The sequence below is a fragment of the Strix uralensis genome, chromosome 9 (genome assembly GCF_047716275.1).
Source record: "Strix uralensis isolate ZFMK-TIS-50842 chromosome 9, bStrUra1, whole genome shotgun sequence".
In the NCBI taxonomy this organism is placed as follows: domain Eukaryota; kingdom Metazoa; phylum Chordata; class Aves; order Strigiformes; family Strigidae; genus Strix; species Strix uralensis.
The window spans coordinates 17,733,527-17,761,297 of record NC_133980.1 but is presented as its reverse complement, the minus strand read 5'-3'; the positions used below and the strand labels follow the sequence as shown (position 1 = coordinate 17,761,297).

At 36.5% G+C, this 27,771-nt stretch overlaps 1 protein-coding gene across 5 annotated transcripts in view; it reads left to right on the top strand.

Moving 5' to 3' along the window:
* The window catches only part of PLS1 (plastin 1), a 48,736-nt gene extending 22,433 nt beyond the window's left edge, over window positions 1–26,303 (top strand). For 4 of the 5 annotated variants that reach the window (XM_074877576.1, XM_074877575.1, XM_074877577.1 and 1 more), the window contains exons 2-17: window positions 216–324; window positions 3,712–3,875; window positions 5,149–5,278; window positions 6,963–7,095; window positions 7,994–8,075; window positions 9,386–9,551; window positions 9,647–9,789; window positions 11,274–11,369; window positions 12,923–13,118; window positions 14,828–14,848; window positions 18,192–18,270; window positions 19,353–19,467; window positions 21,136–21,269; window positions 22,214–22,337; window positions 24,498–24,622; window positions 25,090–26,303. In XM_074877576.1, coding sequence (XP_074733677.1) covers window positions 255–324; window positions 3,712–3,875; window positions 5,149–5,278; window positions 6,963–7,095; window positions 7,994–8,075; window positions 9,386–9,551; window positions 9,647–9,789; window positions 11,274–11,369; window positions 12,923–13,118; window positions 14,828–14,848; window positions 18,192–18,270; window positions 19,353–19,467; window positions 21,136–21,269; window positions 22,214–22,337; window positions 24,498–24,622; window positions 25,090–25,225 — 1,914 coding nt within the window. In that variant the 5' untranslated portion in view covers window positions 216–254 and the 3' untranslated portion in view covers window positions 25,226–26,303. The remainder of the gene's footprint in view (window positions 1–215; window positions 325–3,711; window positions 3,876–5,148; window positions 5,279–6,962; window positions 7,096–7,993; window positions 8,076–9,385; window positions 9,552–9,646; window positions 9,790–11,273; window positions 11,370–12,922; window positions 13,119–14,827; window positions 14,849–18,191; window positions 18,271–19,352; window positions 19,468–21,135; window positions 21,270–22,213; window positions 22,338–24,497; window positions 24,623–25,089) is intronic. The other variant, XM_074877579.1, reaches the window with a different exon arrangement.
* The last annotated feature ends 1,468 nt before the right edge of the window (window positions 26,304–27,771 follow it).

Genomic DNA, 27,771 nt, shown 5'->3' with positions numbered 1-27,771 from the left:
AAACAGGTGCTGCTATTGTGACTTCTCAGTCACTCTTACAGTGAGAAGAATTGCTAGGTGTTTGATGTACTTTAAAGTGTTGTTTGTAATGTTTTAACTGTGCCAGGCCTGGAAATGTCATTCAGGTCTGGTACCCTGTATTGAAAAGATCAATAACTTGTATTTATGTGAGCTTGGAATTAAAGCCTTATATATTTCCTGTTTGTTATTATTAGGTATAGGCAATTGAGGACAACACTTCTTGCTGTCCAGAGATGGAAAACAACATAACTACTATCTCTCGTGAAGAGCTTGAAGAACTAAGAGAAGCATTCAGTAAAATAGGTATGTTTTAAATAAGAAAATAATAAGGATGCCAGTGACACTGCAAAGCCATGTAGGATTTGTGGAAGAACTCTTTTATGGATAAGTTCATTTTGGTAGGGCATGTTTTCCTTCTCTGTTGCCAGTAATATCTAAGAAAATAAGAATGTTTACATAAAATCTCTTTATTTTCACTGAAACTATGTGTTTATTCATTTCTTTCAACTTTAGTAATGAAAACACATACATTTTCTTGCTGGGCAGTGGCATTATTTGTGCCATTGTATATGCAGCATCATAGGCCTCAAAATTCGGGTTTTTTGAACTCCTTAAACCTGAAAAAAAGTTTGATTAAACCTCAGTTAAATATAGTTTCATGTTAGATTACTGACACTTTGGTTTTGCTTTATTTGCATGCTTTGGTGAACTAGTAATTTCTCTTTTCATTTATTGGATTGGATTTCGTTTTAAGTAAGCTAAACTTGGAGATTTTTCAGTCTTGCTTTTGTTGCTAGCAGATGTTAATAAATAACTGTACAATTTTGTATGCTTGACAGAATGTTTGCAGATTAATCAGAGAGTAAACAGAAAGAGTGAGAAATGGTATAGCAACTAACCCTTATTTCCAGATTGCAATACTGTTGGGAATGTTAAAGTTCACATCTGATTTATTTCTTATACGCTGCAGTTCTGAGGGGGTGATGTGTAACTGTGCAGCTCAGCACATCAGATGTATTTGTAATCATTCATAATGGGGGAACAGTGTCTCTTTAGGCAAGAAGCCTTAAAAATTAGGAGTCTTTAGCTTGGTAAAGAGACTATTGGGAAAGACCATGAGTATTATTGGAAAGGTGAAGAGGGAGTTATTCCGTTTCTGTCAATACAAGTATCATGTGATGCTCAGTAGAGTCATAAAACTTAAAATAAAAAGAAGCAACTTTTCTTCATGACACATAATAAAAACATGAACCCATTGACTTGGGATGTTGCTGAGACCAAAAAAGAGTAGAAATGCTAAAGGAGTAAGTTACATCCATGGAAGGTAATTCATGAGTTGCTATTAAACAGTCATCTTGACGTACATAGTCTGTAGATCAAGCAGTCTATAGCCTGCAGGAGCTGGAAAGACAGACCAAAGAAAAGAGCACTGTATACATATATCAGTCTATTGGGAGGTATTAGGATAGGTAGATACTCACTGGTGTTATTTGACAGCTTTTCTATTTATTTGGGTTTCACCGTATGCATTCCTTCTTTTTCTCCCTTTCTTTCCTGCATGTTTTCATGTTTCTCCTATAAGAATTGTCCATACTGCTCCTATTCAATGAAAAGCATTTTCTTCCTTACTGTATTATGCTTTCTGTAAAATACAAAAATTAATCATAATTAGTTTTTTTCATTTTTTGCATTTCCAGTGTCTTTATGGGTAAACTGCTTGCAGCTATATTGGTAAACAGAGAAAAGGCATGTATTTAACTCTCTGCTTGTCATCATGGAAACTTACACTCAGTGAAATATGAACCTAGAGAAATAAAATAGCTGGTAATCTGAGTGAGCTTGTGAGCATGTCCTCTGCTTTTTAGACCATCCCTGTTATTACATGTGTTACATGTCTGCAAGCCAGACACTGGATGGATTAATACACCTGCAGACAAAGTTTGTCTGTCTGGTGATTTGTGAATTGTTGGTAGTATCAAAAACACAAAAAGAGGTATTTTTTTAACAGGTGTTTTTAGCGTTTTGTCAGCAGCAAAATGTGGTCGTCTTATGAAGCTGTATGGAGGCTACATAGTGTAGTGTGGATTACAGAGAAATTACTGTATAGCAATAGATTATGGCTAGAGATGAAAGCATGTTTCTCTGCTTGCCCTTCTGTAATGTGATGCATATACATCCACTCTGGTATTGTTGGCTGAGTTCTGATACTAGAGGCAATATGAAGAAAGGTGTTTCAACTAGTAAACGAAAAAAACCACAAAAGTGGCAAGTCAGAAAAGTGGCCATATCATTTTGCTTCTGCTTCTGTCTCATTGTGATACTTGTGACGTTCTCTTAACTTACTTATCTTGGATACATCATTTGTAGAACTGGGAGAATACTATTGATTCATATTTTCCAAGAGCCTTTGTATGACCATGAAAGAGAATGAAAATTGTTGTCAAACATGGAAAATATTAGCATTAAATACATAAAATGATAGGCATTATATCCAGCACTAGTTATGCTGGATATGGTTTCTTTATTTGATTTGACTTCATCTATACCGTGTATGGACTATAGCTTTTCTGCTTTTAAAAGTACTTCTCTCCATTGTATAGACATTGCACTACAGGTACAGGAAAGACTATTTCAATGGACATTCTTAAATTCTGCTTGTATAGATATGTGTATACATAGATATGGAAATATGCATAGGTATAAAAAAGTTAGGAACAGTTAATGTTACTGATTCATTTATGCAGTACATTGGATAAAAACATATTTTTGATTTGTAAAATGATCCTTCTTTTATGCCAAGACAAGAATTCAAGACACCTTTCTGCACACAGATTGGCCTAAAGTGAAAGTACAAAGGATATTTTTATGATTTCTTCCATGCTGCTGTGTTATTCATCATAAGTAGCAGAAATTATACTGAATTTTTCTTAATTTATTTTTATGCAATACAGCCGTTCATTTCTTTCCATGATTGTGGAGCTATACTATACCTCTTGTTGAAAAAAGCGTTCTGATAGTTTGCTGTACATGGACATTCCTGACTTGTGGTCTTGGGAGCCAAGTGTAAATGAAGGTGGCAGTACAAATTGCTCCCAGCAGAGCTAGTTAATAGATTAAGGAAGGTCACCTTTAATAAACAGATACATCCCAGATTTATTTTTCACAGGTAAGCCTAACCACAACAAAAGTTTTGAAGAACAGAAAATATCTATCATGTTAGGATAAGAAACAAAATGCAGAGTCAAGCAGAGTTCCTGTGTAAGTAGTTTTTCTTGTATAAGTGTGCTCTTCTAATAACAACTTGCATCGGGTTTGAGTTTACTCATTGCAAATGGTATAATATCAACAGTAAGAATATAATAATTGATCTTCCTTTCACTTAAAGGTTTATAGAGGATTTTGTTGGGAATCCTAAAAAAAACTTAAACTGCTATTTATAAATTTGCCATCTTGTTATAGCTGTGCTTTGGGATTATAAGAGACTTCCTGAGAAAATACATGATGAGATGGCATAACTCCTAGCCAATGGTGCCTCTAATCCACAAGTATTCCTTCATGCTTGCTTACTTACTGTGTCAGAAGAAAAAATACTTGTCTCCTGAAACTGTATTTCTCATACTTTATTCTTAAGATTTACTATACTTGGTTCTTTACATAAGTATAAAAACAGCTTGTGCTTTCATTTTACAGATATTGACAACAGTGGGTATGTCAGTGATTATGAGCTTCAGGACCTGTTTAAAGAAGCAAGTCTGCCCTTGCCTGGTTACAAAGTCCGTGAGATTGTAGAAAAAGTCATTGCAGTGACAGATAGCAACAAGGATGGAAGAATCAACTTTGAAGAATTTGTCTCTGTAAGACATTCCCTTTGGATGTTTTCCTACTGTCTGATATCTGTTAAGAATTAGGATAGAAAACTGAATGAGGTGGTACAACTAAGTACTATTTTGATACAAATAACTAGTATTTTGAGAATGGGAAAGTTTTCTGTGACAATTTACAATATCCTATATAATTATTTTTCAGTCTTTATTTCACTCTCCTATTTAATTTAGTAGATCTCATTTGGGCAGCATGTGAGACCACAGTAGTTTTAATCAGTCCTACTTCCTATTTCCTCAAAGATAAGGGCATGGATTACATATTTTTAGGAACTGTTGGGTCAGCCCTTGCCACGACAAAAGAGTAGACAATTAGATACCGGTGTCTGAATTTTCTTAGTGATAAACTAATCTGTGTGCTACTATGCTTAATCTCTATCCTAAAGGCTGTTTTATACTGGGAGCAAGGTAGAGTTTTTCACTTCTAGTGAACAAATTTGAAAGGTTTAGACGTTTTAAATGTGAATCACTCACTAGTGTGCTTTATTTAAGAGAAACAAAAACTTCAGGCTTTTGGTTTGTATGTGTGTTTGGGGATGATTGGTTTTTGCTTTGAATTTAGAGTACTGCTGCTAATTACAGCAGGTTGCTTGTTGAACTAGTTATTGATCTTTCTTTCCAAGATTCTAATTTGCAGTGGTTTGTATGTGAGATGCGAGTATTTGCATCCGGGTATTGAACTGTATCTGTTACTTATACTTCATTGTCAGTTTTGAGACCTCTACAGTATTTGGGCAAATCTAGGACGTATCAGTATATCCAGTGTGGTTTACATTGCAGGAAGGTGGAAAATGGTATCAGCTTGCTTAAGGGCATGTGTAACTGTCATGTAGTAACCTTTTACTGTAAAACATATAATGAAGTAAGTGGAAGAAATATGCTATAGTCATTGAAAATGTGTATATCTTTAGTTGTTTTCTTCAGTTTACCAAAATATCTGTGGCAAAATTGTGTAGATTGTTGAATGTTTACTTTTTTAGATCACATGATGGCTTAATAAACATAACACTTGAGGTACTCACTGAGAAACAATATATTAGATATCCAGTATGCAAGTTTCATGAAGGGATTTAAACTAGTTTTACCCATACAGTAAACTTTTTTCCAGAACAGAAGTCAATGTAAAAACCAAAGAAAGGCAGTCAGGGTAACTACTGACTCTAGAGTACTTACATGAGTTAACGCTTAGTTATTTGAAGGTATAATCAATCACAAAATGCTTTCTCTTTTTCTTTTTTTATTCCAGATAATTCAAGAATTGAAAAGTAAAGATGTTAGCAAATCTTTCCGAAAATCAATAAACAAAAAGCAAGGTATTACAGCAATTGGAGGAACATCAGCAATATCTAGTGAGGGAACACAGCACTCTTATTCAGGTAAGACATAATTAAACACAAGCAAATTTTGCATGGAGGAAGACTAAATTTGCACTGCAGACGAAGAAAAAAACCTGAAAAGTGTTGCTGTTGAAAGCGTTAACACAGAGAAAGCATGTGGAGATGGACAAGATAAGTGTGGGTGATAATTTAAAACATGTGTTGTTGAGTTGTTGCTAGTTTCATGCTGCCTCTGGAGATAAGTTAGGCATCTTTGTGAGAGCAAAAAATGAAAACAAGCACTGATAGCGTGTGGTGGTGGGGAGAATAAATGGCCCCTTTGGTGTACTTCTAGTAATGCTAGTCAAGTTTTTGGCCTCATTACATGCTAATCTAATCATTCCTATATTCAGATAAAAATGAATCCCCATTTTCATTTCCACAATTTTAACTAAAATTAAAAAAAACCCAAACCATATAACCTTTCTGGATGAAAGGCCTCCTCAGTTGTCTCTGTGCAGTTACAGAATTGTTCACTCCCGTATGGTTTTTGCATAGCCTATCTCATACTTGAGAAGTGGCTTTTAATATTTAATCTCTGTTTCTTTCTACCTCCCCCTGCTGCATGTCACCTAAGTCGGTAATTGTGCCTAATTGCATTGCAGCTCCTGGTCAGAATGGTAACCACTTTCCAGGATCATATTGCAATAAGCATTATTGCAACTTTTTTGATTGACTTGAGTCTGGGATTTGCTGTGGTTCCAGAAGTGTGTTAAGATTCTATATGTGAGGAAGATTCACTTCAGTTAGCTAAAGGTGGTGATATCCTCTCTCTCGGTATTATCCTTATAGCACCAGCTGCATTTGGTGTATCTCCAAAGCAGGGAGTGTGTTCCATCTCAAAGGATGCCTGTAGGGGGGACACCATCAGAGCTAATTGTTTAGACTCCCTTTCACTTTTGGTGGAGAGAAACTGACCTCACTAGAGTGCAATTCATCTGACCTGGCCTCATCACCCATCTAATTTATGATGAGATGAAGCATGTACTAGAATTTCACATTTCTTCCCAGTGACTATGAAAGAAGTGTAATGAATTGGGGGTAGGTACCTGTCTTGTATGCTTCTTGAGGTAAGTGAGGTGAATACCACCTGTACTGTCTGGGAATTTGGATACTTATACTTGATTGACTGTTGTCTAAGCATTCTTAGATACATAGTAATAAATCCTGCACTAAATAGGAAAAAGAACTTTAAACCTGAGGTACTAAACTTTTTAAGTTTGTCAAAGCTAAATACAGCACAGTAATCCAGATTATAGTCTCAAAAGTACTACCAGTCTCTGAAGTTCTACTAGAACGCAGATCAAAATGCTGCATTTTAAACCAAGGCGTATAGATTGAAATGTTGCATATTTCAGATTACTAATTTCCTGCTTTTCACTGCAATTGCTGAGAAACTGAATTTGAAGCCTGCCATGATGATACCTTCCCCATTATGTCACTATGATTTTTATGTTGTCCTTCAGAAAATCACCAGATGTTTAGAGGGTGCGGAAGAGGAAATATCAATCTGTTCTGACCATTTTTTGTCTTCTTTGCCACTGGTCTGATTCTTGCCATAACTGGCCCCTGTGAAACTAAGGGGTTTTGTTGCAGATGAACCTCTTTGACCCAAGTCTGATGTTTAGTAGTATATGTTTGTGGAAGAGATTATAGATTATTTCAATGCTGTTTTTCTCTGCAGAGGAAGAAAAAGTTGCTTTTGTTAATTGGATAAATAAAGCTCTACAAGATGACCCAGACTGTAAGCACCTCCTACCCATGAATCCATCAGATGCCAGTCTTTTTAAATCCCTTGCAGATGGCATTCTCCTCTGGTGAGTCCAGGGTTGTGAGAAAGGAAAGAAATTGATCTCAAAGGTTAAATGTTGATCACACTGACATGAACTGGAAAACTTCTGACAGGCTTTAACATCAAGACTCAACTCTTAAATATTTCAACCAGTGTGAAAGATGGGGAAAATCTCTTTGCCCATAGAAATGTTATTTTTAGCAAATTTTTTTATGTGACACTGTGCATATATTACAGAAGTGGGTTTCCACTTCAGGTCCATAATTATATACATCAGATATGTGCAGGCTGTTTATAAAGGAGGTAATTACACAATTCATATATTAACTAGCTGTAATAATTAGAAAACTTTGCTATTTCAAATATTTTTAAGAGTTACTAAATGTAGTTACTAAATCATGGGATCACAGGAAGAAGAATCTGAATTAAATCTGTGGTAGAACAGAGAGCATATAGTAGGTCTTTTAAGTTTAGTCTGCTGTAACTTTCTAGTTAAAGTAGACTAATAGTGCTTATTCATACACAATAGTAACAAGGAATTAGCATATTAGTATTGATGTGAATTAGTCTTTGAGATCTTTGTAGATGCAGGATACTATAGAAATTCAGTGTGGAAATATATTGACTATAGAGACTACATGACTTCAGTTTACAGTTTTAATCTTCTCAAGAACCTTTTTTGACAGCACAGACATGCTCTTACTTAACTCTAAAACCCAATTGCTCAAGTTTCTTATATCTAAGGTTTTCTGGATGAACATGCAATTATTTAACAGGGAGAGGAGATAGAGAGGATGAGGTGGTCCTTTTTTTTATCTTGTCAGAAATATTTATAGCTAGTTTGAAGTGTTAGGAGTTTATAATCAAATAATATATTTTCTGACAAATGGAAGTTTGAATAAACTCTCGCTTTTCTTCCTTAGCAAAATGATCAACTTTTCACAACCAGATACAATTGATGAAAGGGCTATTAATAAGAAGAAACTCACACCTTTCACTGTTTCTGTAAGTACTGCACAGAGAGGAACTTGCCACAAATGAAGTAGTAAAATATTTTTCTATGGACTTGTTTTAATGACAGTTCTCCTGGTGGATAAAAAAAAAGTTCTATGTATGAAACAAAAATTCAAAGCATGAAATTGTATTTTCTAAAACTGCTGAATTCTCCTGTTTCTTAAATGATTTACAGGAAAACTTGTATTTTTCGTGCTCTCCTTAGTTCTTTCCCTATTTTCTGTTCTCGTTTTCCTTTACTAAGTATCTGAAGAAAATAATTTTAGGCTTCTGAGTGGGTGATCAGGTTGTATTTTAGCAATGCAGAAGGTATCTGCGTGGCTGTATACTGTATGGTAGGGTGGTGCATTTTCAATAGTGGAGAGTACCTTGGACAGAAGATGAGACTTTCAGTTGTGTGTGAAGTCATGAAAATATGTGAGAGAAACAGTATTTAAGACCATAGGTTTGGGCATAAGAAAATAGGTCTGGAAGAGGGGAATAGATCCATAAGTTACCCGCCTGAGGGGAAAAATAAAAAATCCTGATTAAAAATCTCAGTTAATTGCCAGACTTTTCATTTCAGGCTGTGACATGAAAATATGAAAAGTTAAAACACCATGTTCTAAATCCTTCAAGTGGGTTTTGTAATCTCTACTTAAAGATGTGTCAGCAAAGATGATACGACATGTGATTATGTTGTCTATGTAGATAGTTAAAATATGACATGAGAAAATAGAGAGTAATATTTAGGAGAGCTGCCAGGTATTTCTTCTTGGAATGTGTCGTCTGTGACAAATCACTATCTTTATCTTCAGTGTCAGGATGCTGAATTGCCATGGTTTTGTTACACTGTCTGTTCAGTTACAGTTTAACAGTTGCTTGAGCAAATGTGTAAGCCTGGGTAAGATCCAAGATGGGATGACAGTCATGTCAGTAGACTCCTGCACAGGGCAGAATTCATATGAGCACGTTTTTCCACAGGATCAAGCCCTTGATATTTTAAGCAATATTGTTTAATTTGTGTATGTGATACTTATGAATTACAAAAAATATTTTGATTAGAGTATTCCTCAGCGATACAACCTGCAGAAGGTGGTCCATGGTTTTTTTGGTGAGTCCATACTGTCAATAATGTCCATTAAATTTTGATAACATATGTGGTGGTTCACAAAAAAAACTCCAGAGTGCAGTTTTCCACTGGGAATCATTGAACTAATGCATTATTTCTTATAACTTCTAAAACTTAAAAAAATTAATATGAACAAAATTACTAAGAATTACAATCTTATAGATTTGTTAAACAATGATATTCCAAATAGGAAAACCTAAACCTGGCTCTGAACTCAGCATCTGCTATTGGCTGTACGGTTGTCAATATTGGATCACAAGATCTGCAAGAAGGAAAACCACACTTGGTGTTAGGACTCTTGTGGCAGATCATTAAAGTTGGTCTTTTTGCCGATATTGAGATCTCCAGAAATGAAGGTAAGAGTAATGCCAGGTATAGCAATGTTGGCAATTTGGAATTAAGTGAGACCACAACAGCAATGATTTCAGCTTTTTTTCAAACTTGCTTTTAGCACTTATCGCCTTGCTAAATGAAGGGGAAGAACTAGACCAGTTAATGAAGCTTTCCCCAGAAGAGCTCTTGTTACGCTGGGTGAACTACCATCTGGCCGGTGCCGGATGGCAGAAAATCAGTAACTTCAGCCAAGACATTAAGGTATGTAGTTATCGCTCTGATAATTGAACATAATGGTATTTAAACACACTATGCATGGAAACAAATTAGTCAGATCAGAAGTATTTAGAAAAATAGTAGTCATCTACTTTTTCCAGCTATAGGTTCATCCTGCGTTTTTCAACACTGAAAGATCATTGTTTTGATCTCTCATACCCTGTTCAGTTGCTCATACCATGTATTCTCACATCACAGTGCAAAGAGAACATTTTGGAGAAGCTCATATTCAGGGAAGTTCTAATGTTCTAAGATTGTTATTAGAGTTATTTAGGACAATTTGTACTACCCTTATTAGTTATCTTTTTCTTGTCCATCCTTCTCTGCTCCTGGGTCTGCAGATACCCATCTTTTCTTTCTTTTGTTGTTTTAAAGACATGTATGGCTTTAAATCTCTTCCCAGTGCCTATTTGCTCATGGTGATTGCCCTTCCTACCTAGCATTCCACAGAGGAGTAGGAAACCTCTTGAGGAAAGAGCAGTTATTCAGAGGGCTGTGTGGAGTAGCTACTGATCCTTGATCCAAGGAGAGCGCAACCCTCCTCAATCACCGTGCTTTGCTGGTGTGCCAATTTACTGACACAAGGGGACTGAAAGGCATGCTGGTTCCTTGGGGCAGATGGCAGATCTGCATATTTCTTCTCCTTCAGTCATTCTGCATAAGGTATGCAGAGTACTGTAGAAGAGAGAAAAACCCAACTTTTTAAAACTAAAAGCAAAGGAGAAAGATTCCCTAAGGTGATAAGTCCTCTTTTTGTTGAAGAAAACCATGTCATTAATTGCTAGTTCAATCTTTTGAAATGCCACCAAGAAGGCTATTGTTAAAGCAAACCTTTACTTAAGGTTTTATATGAAAACTGTTACTATGATAAAAATGTTACATGCTATTTAAGAAAAGTATTAAACACTTGTAAAACTAGCAGATTTTTGGTTTATCTTCCTAGTTTCTTTGTGGGGAAAAAAAACTAGAAGCATACTGAAAACTGCATCAAATAAATATAATTTCTGTTGTCACTATAGATTCACTCTAAAAAAGCCACTTTGCTCTCCATTTTTAATTCCATTACCTCATCAGTTAAGACAGATATATTTTTATAGAACAGTCTGTTGGAAAATGATAGTGAAGGAATAAAATACCAACACTGAAAAGATCCTTATTGGGGTTTTTTTGTGGGTAACCTATATAAATTTGCCTTAAGTATCTTAATTACAGCTGTCTAGTTCATATTCAGCAGAATAAATTTAACATTGTCCAGAATAATTAGCAGGCATTCCTTTTCTCCCTCATCTGGCTAAATAAGTTCTATGTGAAATAGCATAGTAAAATGGCTGTATGATCTCATCCATATTCACTGAAATTAGGGTGCCATATTTTTTACTTCTATGGCTTTTGAATTGGACTATAAGCAGTAAATGGCTATGAAAGGCTATATACTTGCTCTTTTTAAAATATTACACTGCTTGTTTTAGGATTCAAGAGCATACTACCATCTGTTAAATCAGATTGCACCCAAAGGAGATGACCTTGCTGAATTGCACATTAAAATTGACTTATCAGGATTTCATGTAAGTATCCAGAAATGTAAAAATAGACTGAAATTACTGGAGACCTCTATGTATGGATGTATCCAACATCCTGGTTACAAGGCTGTCCCAAAATCCTCTTTTGTTCTGTAAAGCATACAAAAGATCAGTCAGATTCCTCAAAGTCACAAAAGCTTAAATGGGTAAAAACTTGAGTAAAGTTCCAAAGTGCTGCTGAAACAGGGTAACACATCCTGCAGTCTAAAATTTGGAGCTATGCTTTACTTGGAGTATGTCTAACTGCTTTTTTATTTTCAGTTGGATCCTCCAACATGAATATTACAACATCCTGCTCAGTTTTGCTCTTCTGTAATTCAGACAAGGAAAGAGTAGACTTCACAAACCTTGTGATCTTTCTTCAAACCAAACAGCATTCAGAAATAGCATGTGAGCCCTTCCAGTAACCAGCAGGAAAGTGTAGCATCCATGAAGCCTTAAGTTGTAAAGGGATAGAGGGTCTAAAATCAGCCTAGGTAGATCTGAAAAACACTTTTCACTAAGCTGCTACATAATGCTTGTCGGAAGGATTGTTCTGAGAATGCATTTAATGCAAAATTGAACTGCATGCCTGAGATATCTATATTTCAATCAGAATCTTAAATAGAATCTCGTTATTCATTATAATAATGAAAACCCACATGCAAAACTGCATTTGCTTACCAGCTTTAGTTCTCTCAGACTCCTTCATGAGGACAGCTCTGTTTTGTTTGTTTGCTTTCGTTTTGGATGCTTTTTTGGAGTGAGAAAGGATAGTAGTTCATTTTTTTTCCACATCATTTCCTACAGTTCATATGTTCATGTTCTGTAATGGGTTATAAACCCATATCAGTAACATGTAACAACTTGTTCTAGAGCAAGTTTCTGGGTGAGTGTACCAACGTCGAATTACTGTCTGTTATTCAATTCTAACAGTAATTCAATTACTGACTCATTTCCATATACATAGTAAGTCTTAGTGTTGTGAAGATTAGAGGCAAAAAGTATATGCTACACAGTTTTGAACACCAATTTATTCTGTGTACATTAAAAATAATAAAAATAAAAGAATAAACAAAATAACACATAGGTTAGCAATTTAAGATGATTCAGAAGTAAAAATATTAAAAGGAAAGCAAGGTAGTGAATTACCACATTCTGGAGCTTTCAAACTCTTACTGAGGGTTTTGGGCATCATTTGTAATTACTATGCTTGAAAATACCAGTTTAAAACAGTGATGGTGAACCTTTGGTACATGTAGGAGAATATGCAGTATGGGAATCAACAGTCTGGAAATAGAAATATAACCACTACACCTCTGGCTGCTACTGCTGTTGCTGCGATTCATGAGGAATGCTGGACAGGCAGCCACAGAAGTGAAGGACAAAAAGTGGAAGGAAGATGGGAAGAGAGGAATTGTTGTAGGCTGTCAGAGCTAGCTCAGGCACTGGGGAAATCAGGGAGGAACTGACATGGGTCATTCAAGGATTTGCCGAACTGATGATTCAGTGAAGAATGGAAACGTGCTAGTATTCATTATATTTTTTTTTTCTTCTAGGATAAAAATGACTTGAGGAGGGCTGAGTACATGCTCCAACAGGCAGATAAATTGGGCTGCAGACAGTTTGTTACTCCAGCTGATGTGGTTGCAGGCAACCCTAAACTCAATCTGGCTTTTGTTGCAAATCTCTTTAACACATATCCAGCCCTACACAAGCCTGACAACTCATCTTACGATTTCAATTTATTAGAAGGTACTCAACTTATTAAGCATTCAGGAGACAAGAATATTAGTGATTTCTATTTAAGTATTCCTTCTAGGTTGTAATATAGGATCCCTGTGTGATGGTGCCTGTGTTAACACCAGCATATAGAGCTTTCTTGCTAGCTTTCAATATAAGCCTTAGTAGAAATCCCTGTTACTGTGAATGTTGTTCACTTGTGTTAGCCTGACCAAAGGCTATTCCTGAATAACCTTCTATGATTCATTTGCAGCAGCAAAACCCATCCTCTTACTCCTTTTCCAGTTTTCTGTGTTTCTTTCCATGCTGTTATTTTAGCTGATATACAAATCCTAGCTTTCCCTAATTTGCAGTGCTGTACTAGGCAACTGTAAATAGTCTTAATGTACTTTTCACATACTGTGTTTATATATATGTGTGTGTATGTGTATTAGTTTGTTGCCTTTTAAAACAGGAAACATTAAAAAAAAGGCTTCTGTATCAGCAACCTATATTAATCTATTGCATCAGTAACCTATATAGATCCTAGCATATCAGCAAGTTTGGGCTTTAACTGTTCAGTTCGGATGCCTAATGCTAGAGATAAAGGGATAATTGGTAGCAAACTTTGGCTGTTACCCTTTCTGTGGACCAGCTAATCTAGGATAATGAAATGGCTCCTGCCAGTGTATTTCACAGTTGTTGACTGATCTCAAGGGAATGGTGAGAATCAGGGATGCCGCACTCGGGAGAATCATCAGCAATGTTCACACATTCCTCTGCACTGCCTCCTCCTGCCTTCCTCTTACTGTTCCTATCAGGTTTCCTTTCCATCTAGGTGAGTCCATCTTCCTTTGCTCCTCTTTTTTTCATATTTTGTCTGCTCTGCTGCATCCCTGTGTCACAAATCTTGTATGCCTCAGACCACTCCTGTTTCAGGCTTCCTGCTCTTCTAGTTTCAGCTGGGTACCAGCTCTGTGATAGTTATCTGAGCACTGGAGGTAGTCTTCCCTTTTCAGCTGTGATATCCCTAGTCACTGCAGTCCCTGCTGTCCAGGACAAGTGATTGAAGGAAAGGCCTGCTCTTCCTCTGCTGCAATTTTGTTAGAAATGTACGCTCTTGGAAATGTAAACAGGAGCTGTGTGGAGGTGGAATATGTTCACTTCAGCTTCTCTGTTCTGAACATAAAGTTGCAGGTGTGATTTGAAATACTGAAAACTTGATCAAATTTAGAAGAGTTTTCATTGACATGGCAAAAACCAGCTGAACTACTTTCTGAACTTTCCTAAAATATTTACATGAGATCTTATTTAGTCTTAGCTAAAACAGTTTATAAAAAGTTACAATCACCTGAATGCTAGATTACGATTTTGTAATGATAAATACTGGCCAAATTTAACTTACTGTTTATAGTGCATATTTTAGAAATGGATAATCATGCCAATGTTATCTGTTCAAAGGCAAGTAGACTCCTCTCCTTTGCCCCCAAATAACTCCTGTGGTGTCGCATAAATCTAAACTGTCAAAAGAGTTATTTCAGCCAAAACACAATGTTGTTAACGTGTTTTTCTGTTAAATTGTTTTATTTTTTTCCATGAAATCCTGTGTTTTTACTGATGTTTTCTCAAGATAGTGATATAAAATGTAAGACATTCATTTCTTTATAGTTTCATCATAGATTGTGTGTTGAAATCTGACTCATCATTTATAATGCTTTCCTATTTTGCTTCATGAAATGCAGATTTGACCCCTCCTAATGTAGGTACTGTATTTAGTACTTTTCTGTGCTCCATAAAAGTGTTTCTTTTTTTTTTTTTTCCCCCTTCCCCCTAGTGTTTTAATCATCTCTGTCCCTTTCTGGTCAATTTTTGAATTGTTCTTGTATTTTTCTATTGCTTTAATATGCCATCATAAGTAAAAGAGAAGAAAAAAAAACCCAGAGGTCTAGCATGATGCATATAAAAGGGGGGCAGGACTTGCAGTAAGTCAAATGCTATATAGTTCTTTCTGTGGGTTTAACCAGTAGGGGCTTTCCATGAACCAAGATGTAAAGCTCTAGGCATGTGTGGATGAGTAGAGCTTTCTGAAAGTCTTCATTTTCCTGCATAAATTCCATATTTTCAGTGACTGTTCCACCCAAAGAGTATGACATGGCTGTTCTCTTTGATTTAAGACAATGAACACCATGCATAAATTGACATAAATGTCTGTTGATGTGCACTTGTATATAGAGCATTTCTCTCAGGTATACTGACATAAAAAAAAGAACATTTAATATCATGTAGGGATGGAGCAGGGAGTCCTGACCTCAGTCAGTACACGACCTTTAACTGAGCGTTGCTGTTGCTCTGAGGAACTTCTCCCTTGTGGGGAAGGCACCAGAGTTCGGAGTCTAAGTCACACAGAAAGCTGAGTTCCTGGGGGGAGGAAGAGGAGGCATTTCTGTCCACCTCTGTTTCCTCCGGTGTAGATGACCTCTGCTGCTGTTGCTTACAGCAACACTGACAGCCTTCAAGGCTGTTACAACAAAAGGGTTAACTACTCCTGCTTGGGCCAGCTGAACTTAGGGTGCAATTTGCATCTTGAGCTCTGTTGTCTTTCGGAGAGAACTGTAGATATTTGGAGCCCTTTGGATTCTTGACCCCATCACTATGGCTACTCCCCACTCAGTTCCATAGTATAATGATCTTGAAGAAAAAGATAGCAATAAATATAAAGGATACTACCAAATTTGCTCCTCTCTTTTGTGTAGCTCTGCCCCCTTTCTGCAATTTTCCAATGATTTTGGCTATCTGCTGCACCACTCAGCAGAAGATATGCTCCTGATAGGATCACAAGGTATATTTTGAATAAGAGAATAGAGAGAAAAAAATCGGTCAGTTCTCAGCCATCTGGAAAACTTATGAACGCTTATGTGTTGCATGATAAAGGGATTTGTTTAGAGTGGCATATTAAATATAGTGTGCTGGGTTTAGTTCCTGGATTCCTGCTATCCAAAAGGGTGCTGCCCAACTTGCATGTTCTTGCTCCTGCTTGGCTCCTTTGGATTCTTTCAACAGTATTAAGCATGCATTTTGAAATTCTCAGTGTGAGTGCAGTTGCTGAGTATCTGTTTTTGTAGATATGCTTTGTTCAGTAAGAGTTCATGAAATAATCCTGTTACTGTCTTTGCAAGTGTTCCTAAAAGCACTTTGTGGTCAGTATTTTAGATATTGTAAACCTACTCAAAGCTCAGTAAGCCTAAAAACTTCCAAAAAAAAAAAAAAAAAAGGCAAAAGGGACTTGTTTCAAAACACTATAACCTCTTAAGTTACTCTTTATAAACTTAAATTATATATCATGCTTGTATTTTGATTGTATCTTTTTTATGGAAAAACACTGCTTTTTTAAATAACTTTGTCATAAAATGTGATTCTTTGTTGTCTTTTAAATTTTGTTGTGGGAAGAAGTATGTGAAACAAAGATGACTCCCTGAAGACTTTGCAGAATAGTATTTTTCTTTGTTTCAGCATGTATTCATCAGTGACTCTTCGGTAATTTTTACAAGTAAATTTTTGAAACAAATACTAGTTTGAATTGCATATGAAAGACCTCAATTTAGGAAGAAAATATATCAGTAGGATGAATATCATCTATTTCATAATAATTAGAAAGAAAAGTAACTCATAAGCTGACTGAAACTTTTAAAATAAAATTTATTCCGTTGGAAAATGTTCACTACAGCTGAAATTTCTGAATTTAATTTTTTTATAAATATATGTTCAAGTCCAGAACTTTCTGTATAGAAGTGGAAGAGACCTAGATTAAAATTGTAACCTCTGTCTAAAAAGTGATCTCATGACATAGGTCTATTTGATGGAAAAATGATATTAAAAAGGTTTTCTTTCTATTCTAATGAGGAATACATATTTATATAGTAGCTTCATTTTGCAAAAGCATTCATTGTTCTGTAGTAAACACAGAACTGCAGTACTAAATGAGACAGTTTTCATGCTACATAAACCTCGTTAGACAAACTCGGTACCATTATCCTCTAAGGAACAAATGAAAAAAGCAAAGGAAAATCTTACTCAGATTTTTTAAGTGTTTCAGTTTTGACAAATCTGTTCTTTCATTGTTTGGGGAGGTTTTCTGCCTCCTCAATGTTCCTTCTGTTCCTTAATTGTGGATGATCAGTCCAGGGGAACAGAGTGATGAGGTTATTCCAAGCTCACATATTCAGGCTAAGTATTTTCTTAATTGCTTTGCCTTGACATAGTGCTATGCAGCACTTCTTCACATGCGGTTGGCCACAGATACAACATTACCTAAATTTTAACAATGTATGTAGAGAGTTAATGTATTTCTGCAAACTGTAACTTTATAGAGAAAGAAGGTTAGTTCAGGAACTCCTGAGTACAACAGATAAAAACAGTTTAAGTCAGGAGAGTGAAGATGTGTTTCGTTTTTTTTTTCCTACTGAGTTGTCTGCATTTCTCATAAGCAGAGTTGCTATTTAAAATTGTGAGAATAACTAGCCCCCTTGGAAGTATAAATAGCATCACAAATTTAAACAATACACTACTGCCTCGCTAAGTCTCTGGTGTTTAAAAAAGGTGAGGCCTATTGTTTTGGGGAGGACCTTGGAACTTAAGTGTGGAGAGAAGTGGAGCTGTAGCTTCTGGAATTTGATGCAATAAGTGTGTTGGAATATTTTTATTAAAAGTTAGTACTATTTGAAACAGATTTAAAGATACTGTTGAATGCAATTTCCACTGATTTTGCATTTAGGAAATGATTACTAGTCATCACTATTTTCTCCATGATATATTAATTATCTAAAATATAACCAATGAACTGTCTATTTCTGTATTTTATCAAATTGTATTTACACAGAAAAATGCAGTCTAATAGTACTCCTTGTAGTGCCTCTGGCCTTGTGCCCAGAACTGAGGGACTCTGAGTTTAATGGGATTACCTTATTTATTGGCCAGTAGAGACTACTGTTTGGGAAAGGATGAATTCATTTTTCGGGGGGTGGGGGAAGGGATATGAGAGTCATTTAAACATTACTTATTAAAATGTTTTTTCCAATAATTTATATAGAACTATATTTGTAACCATAGGAGAAAGTAAGGAAGAAAGGACTTTCAGAAACTGGATGAATTCACTGGGTGTAAGCCCATATGTTAATCATTTATACAGGTGAGGCTTTTCTTTAAAACAATAATTTGATTTCACTTGGATGATGGGGAAGAAAGAAGGAGGGAAGAAGAAAGGGAAGTTGTATTTCTACTAGAAGAGTGATTTCTAGGTTTCCACACAGTGTGATAGGAACTTCAAGACTGGTCTGCAGAACTGCATTAAGCAGTATTGGACTCGGATATTCTACTCATGATCTAGAGATACTAGAAAACCTAAAAAGTTTTGATGTGCTCCCTTCACTCGTGTACTTTGAATTACGTTGAATTACGTTGAAAATTGTATTTTACAACACATTATTTTTATTTCTCTCATGACAGATGAAATGACTACAAACCTATTAAAACAGTAATGTAATTCTAAACTAAAGAGAGGATAGATGTCTGCTGAGTAGACTGTAAGAATCTGTGCAGTGTGGTATTCCCTCAAAATAAAGGACTTTTTAGCATGTTTTTTAGATGCTTCTGATCACTTTAAAATTGTGCCAGCAGTCGATTCAAACCCTATCAATACAAGATGGGCTATAGGGAGAAACTGGGAACATCTGCTTACATGTATATTTTGCTGTTAGGTTTCATTGTTTCTGTTTTCTGACCTCTGCTAAGTGATACCATCTGTAGATAGCTTCATGTGGAGAATTCTGTTTAGCAAGTAGCTGATACTGGTTTTGATTATTCTTTAGCAAAATACATCTGTAGGTGCAGATAAAGTATGAGTATTTAACATTTTGGGAATTCCTAAGGAAACTAAAACTAGATCAATAAATGAAAACTCTAGTTAGATGTTTCATCTTTGCCTACCCTATGAAAGCAATTATTTAATTAAAAGTTGGTAAAACCAGTGGCAGTGTTTCCTTCACTGAGATTTGTGAAAATAATGAAATTAAATATACAATTTAATGTAAATAATCACAGAAATCAAGCAATACGATATAGGCCACTTTCTCTACAGAACAACACAAATTTTTACTTATGTGACTGGAATTTTTCAGCAACTTAATTACACTTGGGGAAGCCTGAAGTACTTAACATTTTCATTATGAATATGAGCTTTTGTACTTAAAACATTGTTTTACTCTCGTTTAGTGACCTCTCTGATGCTTTAATAATCTTCCAATTGTATGATATGACTCGTGTGACGGTTGACTGGAACCACGTCAACAAACCTCCTTATTCATTACTTGGTGGTAATATGAAAAAGGTGGGTAGATACTCTGTAATACAGTCCAGTTTCACTGTCTTCCATTGTGCTGTTTGTAGTAATTTGGGTTGTCTAGATTTGCATGCTACTGAGATAGTCCTGGCAAGAAAAAAAGATCTTCCAGATATTATCCCAAGGAATAAATAGCAGTTAGAGCATATACCACTTTAGTTTCTAAATGTGGACATCTTTTGGCAGTGTTTAATTTTGGGTCTAATTAGGGCTTATAAGTAAAAGTTTCAGGCCTGACACAGATATTGTTGCCTGATGCTCTTATATTGTGAGGTGTTTCCTCACAGAGTAGTTTTATATGCTGCCAGGAGAATTTGTGCAAGACTTGCAGAATCCAAGCTGTCAGTTAGTTTTGTGATCATTATGAAACCAGAAATGTAGATGGAAAAACAGTTACTGTCTAAGAACAACACGTTTATTGATGATCTAGACGAGGAGATCAAGTGTACCCTTAGTAAATTTGCAGAGGACACCAAGTTGGGTGGGAGTGTTGATCTGCTCGAGGGTAGGGAGGCTCTGCAGAGAGACCTGGGCAGGCTGGAGCGATGGGCTAAGGCCAACTGTAGGAGTTTCAATAAGGCCAAATGCCGGGTGCTGCACTTGGGTCACAACAACCCCCAGCAGCGCTACAGGCTTGGGGAGGAGTGGCTGGAGAGCTGCCAGTCAGAGAGGGACCTGGGGGTGTGGATTGACAGCCGGCTGAACATGAGCCAGCAGTGTGCCCAGGTGGCCAAGAAGGCCAATGGCATCCTGGTTTGTATCAGAAATAGCGTGGCCAGCAGGGACAGGGAAGTGATCTTACCCCTGTACTCGGCACTGGTGAGGCCACACCTCGATGACTGTGTTCAGTTTTGGGCCCCTCACTACAAAAAGGACATTGAATTACTTGAGCGTGTCCAGAGAAGGGCAACGAAGCTGGTGAAGGGTCTGGAGCACATGTCGTACGAGGAGCGGCTGAGAGAACTGGGGTTGTTTAGTCTGGAGAAGAGGAGGCTGAGGGGAGACCTCATCACCCTCTACAACTACCTGAAAGGAGATTGCAGAGAGCTGGGGATGAGTCTCTTTAACCAAGTAACAAGCGATAGGACAAGAGGGAATGGCCTCAAGTTGCACCAGGGAAGGTTTAGACTGGATATTAGGAAGTATTTCTTTACAGAACGGGTTGTTAGGCGAGAGAATGGGCTGCCCAGGGAGGTGGTGGAGTCCCCATCCCTGGAGGTGTTTAAGAGTCGGACTGACATAGCGCTGAGAGATATGGTGGAGTTGGGAACGGTCAATGTTAGGTTAATGGTTGGACTAGTTGATCTTCAAGGTCTTTTCCAACCTAGATGATTCCATGATTCTGTGATTCATTTCAGTATTTTTCCAAAATCAGTTTTGATGCAAGTATAAATTCATTGACTTTAGTGGAAGTGAACTTTTTCTCAAGTGTGAAAAAAGATTATCGTTGGAATCTTGCATACTTGCATTTATAGTAAAAATTGTTATCTGTGTTATGTTAATCACGGTGTAGAAAGGCTAGAAATCTTTCTCTAGCTCCAAATCTTACCATAGGTAACAGTAAATCAAAGTAATTCAAAATACACTTAGATTATAGGTCTGCATTATAGAAATACTAAGATGTTTTCATGATTTGCACACAACATTTATTTTTAGATTGAGAATTGCAATTATGCAGTAGAACTTGGGAAGACAAAAGCCAAATTCTCGCTGGTTGGTATTGCTGGACATGATCTAAATGAGGGTAATCCAACTCTTACTTTGGCTTTGGTATGGCAGCTGATGAGAAGGTAAGTTAGGCACATTATGTGATAAATGTGTATGTATATGTATCTGTGTGTGTCTGTATATCAAGGCAAATTAAAGCTAGTATTCAGTTCACCCAACAGGTATTTTAAAGAGCCATCTTTAAATATCCCTCTTCTCTAAGATAAACTTTTATATATTTTTTTTGTAGTTTTACATACTGTGTAGTAATTGAAACCACAATAGTGTATATGTGTACACATCCATTTATAGAGACAATTAAAACCTTACATACTAAAAATTGTTATTAAAATTATAAATCCTGCAGCAAGCAAAAAGAGCACAACTTATTTCAGGTTGATTTTATGTATCTTTCTGTAAGTAGAGAATAATTCAAATATTTGTAAAATCAAAAAAGAAAGATAAATAGGAAGAGGTATGTATGCTATAGAAGTTAAAAATGGGAAGAAATGTTTAGGCCATCACAGCTCCAGTAATGAAATTATTATAAAATCAGGATCTTCCTAGGGCATTGAGCAGGAAAAAAATATATTATAACCTGATTTCAGTAGAGTATTTTATTGCAAATATTTTGCACAAGTCAATTTTCTTACACCTACCCAAAAACACTCAATGCTTTTTGTTTCTCATACTATTGTGATTCAGTTTTCAAGGTGACTTGGATGGTAGGGAGCCATTTAAACTTATAAAGTAAAATTAGTTATGATGTGCTGAGTCAAACAAATATATGAAGAAGATGTGACAGTAAATATTATGAATTTTTGGATGTTATTTTATTCTTGCAACAACCAAAAAAGGGATTTTAAGTGTTAAATAGTTTATAAAGTAAGGGTACCTTATGAAGATGAGTACTTGGCATTGTTACTGTGCTGAAGTAATATTTTACTTTTGCTTGTTGCTTTGTACTGTTAGCAGAGTTGACTTCTACCATTCACTTTAACTTGGACTCTTACTTTCTTTATTAAAGGTATACTTTGAATGTACTATCAGACCTCGGAGAGGGGGAAAAAGTAAATGATGAAATTATTATTAAGTGGGTGAATTGGACACTTGCAAATGCAAATAAGAAAACTTCAATTACAAGTTTCAAGGTAATCAAATTAACTTACTTTTCTTCTTTCCACATATAATCAGATCTGGGATTTTTAACCTGATCTGTAACAATTTGGCTTTAACGGGGGCTCTCCCAGCAGCTAGCATAATTGTGTAAGAAAATATTTCTGACAGTCTGTGAATCTTCAAAAGTATTTTACAAGCCTGTTAATAAACAAAAAGAAATTGTAATTGCTGCTGTAAGATTCAAAACAAAACAAAAAAACCCCACCACCACTAACAACAAAGGCAACACTTTCAAAGGGGTTTCTGTCTGAAGTTACCAATGTTTGGACATGGCATGTCATATATCTTCCAAATTTTTGGATCTAGGCAGTATCATGCTTGTACAAATGTGAACAGTTTGGGGGGGAAATCACCATTTTTAATAACAGATGGTCAAAAATATGTACTCGTGTGTGACAGAGCCAGGAGAGGGAGCGCAAATTAACCAGTGACATCTCTTGTTTTCATTGCCATGCTGATGTGCAGCAGACCTGTACAAAATAGCAGCTTTTCCCATTCAGCAAATGTGAACAAAATTGATAAAGGAAGTTTCCTTTCATGTTTTTGAAGTGTTAAACATAGAAGAAGTCGTGTATGTCAGGTGTGTCATGCAGTGTGAATCTCATTCTTTAGAAATGGTAGATCAATAATAGCACTTGCATGCAAACATAACATCCTTATACAGGTGCATTGTATACTCTGAAAGGTTATGTTGGTGGCTCACAACAGGAATGTAAGAACCTAGCAAGTTAAATATTTGAGAGCTCACTGTGTTATGAAATTGAATTAGGTAAGCATTAGGCAAAAGGTAATATCAAATAACTTTATAGAACAAAATATTTTTTACTCTAGAAGGTAACTTAGGTCTTCAAGGAATTGCTGCCTCTCTTATTTCTACACAAATTGTAATAAGGGTGGTATAAAGAAGTTGAAAGTATGAAGAGATCTGTCCCAACATCTTGCTTTTGGTATGCCTGTGGTTTTTGGGGGTCATTGGTTGTGTTTTTAAGGTAATTCAACTGACGGTAGACCAATGAGGAGCTACTGACATAAAGTGACATTACTCAGCATACCTTTTTTTTACTACTGATTTTTGACAACATTCATGTATATATTGTCTATCACAATTTGAATTTTTGTCTATATTTTGGGGTTACTGCAGCAAGCAGATTGTATAGCAGAGAACACAGAGATCCCTGATATTTATTGTGGACTATGAAAGCAAAGCTCTATTGAATATAGCGCTGAGGGATATGGTGGAGTTGGGAACTGTCAGTGTTAGGTTAAAGGTTGGACTAGATGATCTTCAGGGTCCTTTCCAACCTAGATGATTCTGTGATTCTGTGAATTGCCATTAGTTCAAACAATAAAAATGACGAAAGTGTGGTTTCTGGCTTATGGTCTTGGGGAGGTACTCCATGCATTCGGTGTCTTCAAGCAAATGTATATTACTATTTTTAAATGTGTAATTAATATGATGGGTGTATAGGACTTCACTGAATTTGAAATCAGAGTTCTGACCTGGTGGCGAAGGCAGCCATGTCATGAGGCTCATGTGCCAAGCCCCTGCAGGGACAGAGCCAGCCTCACTGGCACTGCTGCTGACTCTTGGTTTGACACAGCTGCTTATCTGCCCTGACAGTTGGGAAGAAATAATTGCAGCAATAGCACTTGCTGTTTTAAGAATAGAAGAAAACACATGTCCGTGTATTAAATACAGAACACAGACTGCTTGTACTAGCTCAGAATACCATCTGAGTTGAAAAATTATAAAAAGTGAGGCACAAGCTACTGCAGAAAATAGTTCCATTACAAGAAAAGGAGAAAAATAAAAGTAGTTGGGGAATGTAAATAGCTTTTTGTTGTCTTTAACAGTTCCCTTCCTTCCTTAGGGAAGGGGGGGTGTTTCATTAAATAATTTAAACCATTTGTGGAATAATAATACCAACACTGAGTGTGAACCTTAGCATTCTGATTGCGGAAAAGAACATTAGACCTCATAAAGAGGGAGAAAAACCTTCACGTGATAAAGTAACAAAATATGCTGCTATCTTTTAGTAGGTATGTAAGATGTGCTGTAGCGTTTTTTGCATGTGAAGACAGAATAATCAAAGCAAATTCCTTATACTAATCTTTTCAGTCTTTTCTTTTAGGACAAAACAATTAGCACTAGTTTACCTGTCCTAGATTTAATAGATGCCATTGCACCAAAAGCAGTTCGTCCAGAAATGGTCAAGAGGGAAGATCTTTCTTACCAGGACAAATTGAATAATGCTAAGTAAGTTTTAAATGAATGCTTTGTGTTTTCCTTAAGTGCAGGAAATGCATGAATTCATTGTGTAATGAATGATTTACTGATTTGTTAACAGAGAGATTACACTAATATTAGTTGATCTGTTTCAAACAGAAATATTATAAATTTAATATTCTAGAGCTATTTTTCTAGCATATTTAAAATATGAACTCACATTCATGGCTAATATGACCTACCACTACTGTGCTGCAATTGGTTTATTAATAGCCTGCCATAACTCATATTGGTTTTGACAAAAAATGCTTTGATAACCGGTAGCCAAATGTCTGCCAATACAATTGCTAATTACATCACAATAACATCCATTTTCTCGTAGAGTGTAAGTGATGACTGAACAGGCATATCCTGCTATTAAAATCCATTGTTTTGAATCTTGTCATGCTAGTAGATGCAAGGAAAATAACAATATTTATTTTCTCTTGTTTTCCAAGGTATGCCATTTCAGTTGCTCGAAAAATTGGTGCTCGTATATATGCTCTTCCGGATGATCTGGTTGAAGTGAAGCCAAAAATGGTGATGACAGTGTTTGCATGTTTGATGGGAAGAGGACTGAACAAAATAAAATAATGAAGACAGTTAATTTAACTTTCTGCCATGTTAAGCACGATGAATGCCTCGCGGTTTACAGAGTTCTGAAGCTTAGTATAAAAGAAGAAAATTTGTATGCACAAATATACTCATTAATTATGTTTTAATAATGTGTTTATATTAGTTAAAATTTTATTCAATTTCACAACATGCTGATTATTTATGGATAATATTGTTTTCAGAACATGTTCATAACCAAATTAACATCACAGATTTGTATTACTTTAAAAAAAAAAAAACCCACAATATTAATCAAGCTTCATTTGTATTTGTTTCCATAGCATTGTGAGAATCTGCATCATTTTACATATGTTATTTCAGGACCTATTGTAAAACATTGTTTGATTTTTGTGGGTGTTACTTACATATAGTCATACAAGTCTCAAGGTGAATTCCAGTCTCCTCACTGCACAGAAGTTATCATCCTTGCCTTATTGTTTGAGAAGAACTCCTGTTGAAGGCAATGGGAGTCTTGTCATTAACTTCAGTGAGAGCAAGTGAAGGCCTATGATAATGTCTGGAAACTAAGGAATGTTCATAAAGCTGATGAAACTTTTTTGTGGGCATAATCCTTAAATATATGCAGTGGTTATTGAGCAGCAACTTTTATGGTCTGTGTGTTAAGAAAAAACAGCAAATAGTAAGCAGAAATGTAATTGTGTCATTCTTAGGTCTGCATATGCGCTAGCTTTTGCAGTTGATTTTTTTTTTTTTAAATTTTCATAAAATATTGTATAACAAAACAATAAAGAGCTGACTTGTCCAGATTGGGGTTCACATTAATGTATTGCATTTCCTTATAGATTATTCCTGTGATTTTCCTAAAGAGTATATCATGTGTGCAGAGGTTTTGTCTAGAAAGACTGGTGCATTGTCTGGATGATATAAAGTCCATAATTATTTTCTTATTAATTTTAAAGTAAGTACTTGTACTCCTTTCTCTGCCACTGTAAATTTTCACCAAACATTCTAGAGCTGGATCTTTAATAAAGCTGTTACCAGAAGCCTAACAGTGAGAAAAAGAAAACTAAATAAAAATAAAATATTTTTTGTTTAAGTATGAGGCTGCTACTTTCTCTCAGCTCCTGAAAAGTCATAAATGTGGCAAAACCCAAAAAATTTGACTAAGCTTTACATCTTCATTATCTTGCACAACATATTAACAAAAAGAAGATGCATCCATTTAGTTTCTATTATATAGTGGGATACTGGGAGTTGAGAGAATTAAGTGCTTGGATTTAGATCAGTTTGTCTCTGTTTACTAGTTTGTATTGTCTGGATGAGAATAAATTATTAATACTTGATAGTTGTTTATTCCCAGTTTCAAAAAAATGAGCGAGTATGTAGAGAATTTGAGTTCTTTGCGCTGATTCTGGAGATCAATCAGTCTAAGTCCTCATTCAAGATAGGCTAAACTAAGGCTTCCTTAATCTCTATACTGTGAGAATAAATGATCTCTTCCTAAGATAGGCAATCCTAAAAGTAGTGTATTTACCTACCCCAGCACTTGGCAACTTACTCTGTAAGGGTCAGTATTTCCTGTTAACTATTGCTGTAGTGCTTGGTTCCCGTTAAGAAAAAAATCTGCTACAATTATGTGGCTCATTATTATATGTCCAGAATGACTTTAAACTTTGATCAAATTGAAATGGGTTTTCAGGGGCAACCATCTTAGGCTTCTCAGTATAAACGTCTGACATACATGCTAACTAAGAGCTACGTGCTGAAGAATAAATGACCACTCACACCATCTGAAAAGAATTGCCTTCTCAGAATAATGTTTGTTTTAAAGACTGCAAGTGTTAACCAAATGCTATTTTTTCTAAAGGAGATTCAAAAAACAGTGAGGCAGACTTGCAGCTTCCATTAATCCTGATAACTCAGCTGGTCAGGAAAGCCATGAACTCTGGTTCTGTGCCTCTACATGCTGCCCACATGCACCAAGGGAGTAAGGGGTAAGTTCTTGTGTATCACGCTAAGGGAAGGCATGAAAAATTAGTTTGTGTCTGGTAGCTCATATAATGTATAAATGTCTTTTTGAACTTAAAGGACAAAATGGCACGATTTTAATATGAAAAGGGAGAACAAATAGATAGGATTTCTAGAAGTATTCACAGGAGAGGAAAGTGACTGAAAGCCAGTTTAACAAGTATTTGGAAATCGGCCTCCTGCAGCGCTCAGCCTGATGCTGGGGCGAGCAGGCCAGCAGCTGGAAGGAAACCGGAGCGACGGGACCACGCAGAGACCGGGTAACCAGCAGCTGGTGCCGGTGCCGAGCTGCGGCGGGGGTTCTCCGTGCCTCGCCCCGGGGCCACACGACGCGCTCCCTCGAAGGATGCCCGCGAAATCCGCCTCCCCGCTCCCCAGGGGCGCCGGCCCCATCCCCGGCCGGCCCCGGCCCCCCGAATGCTGGCGGGAGCGAAGGGAAACGCGCCGCCGCCGGAGGGGAGGGAGACGGGGCGGCGGCCGTGCTCGCCGGGGCTGCCTCCCGGGCCGGCCGGTCGCCACAGCCCCGGCGCCGCTCC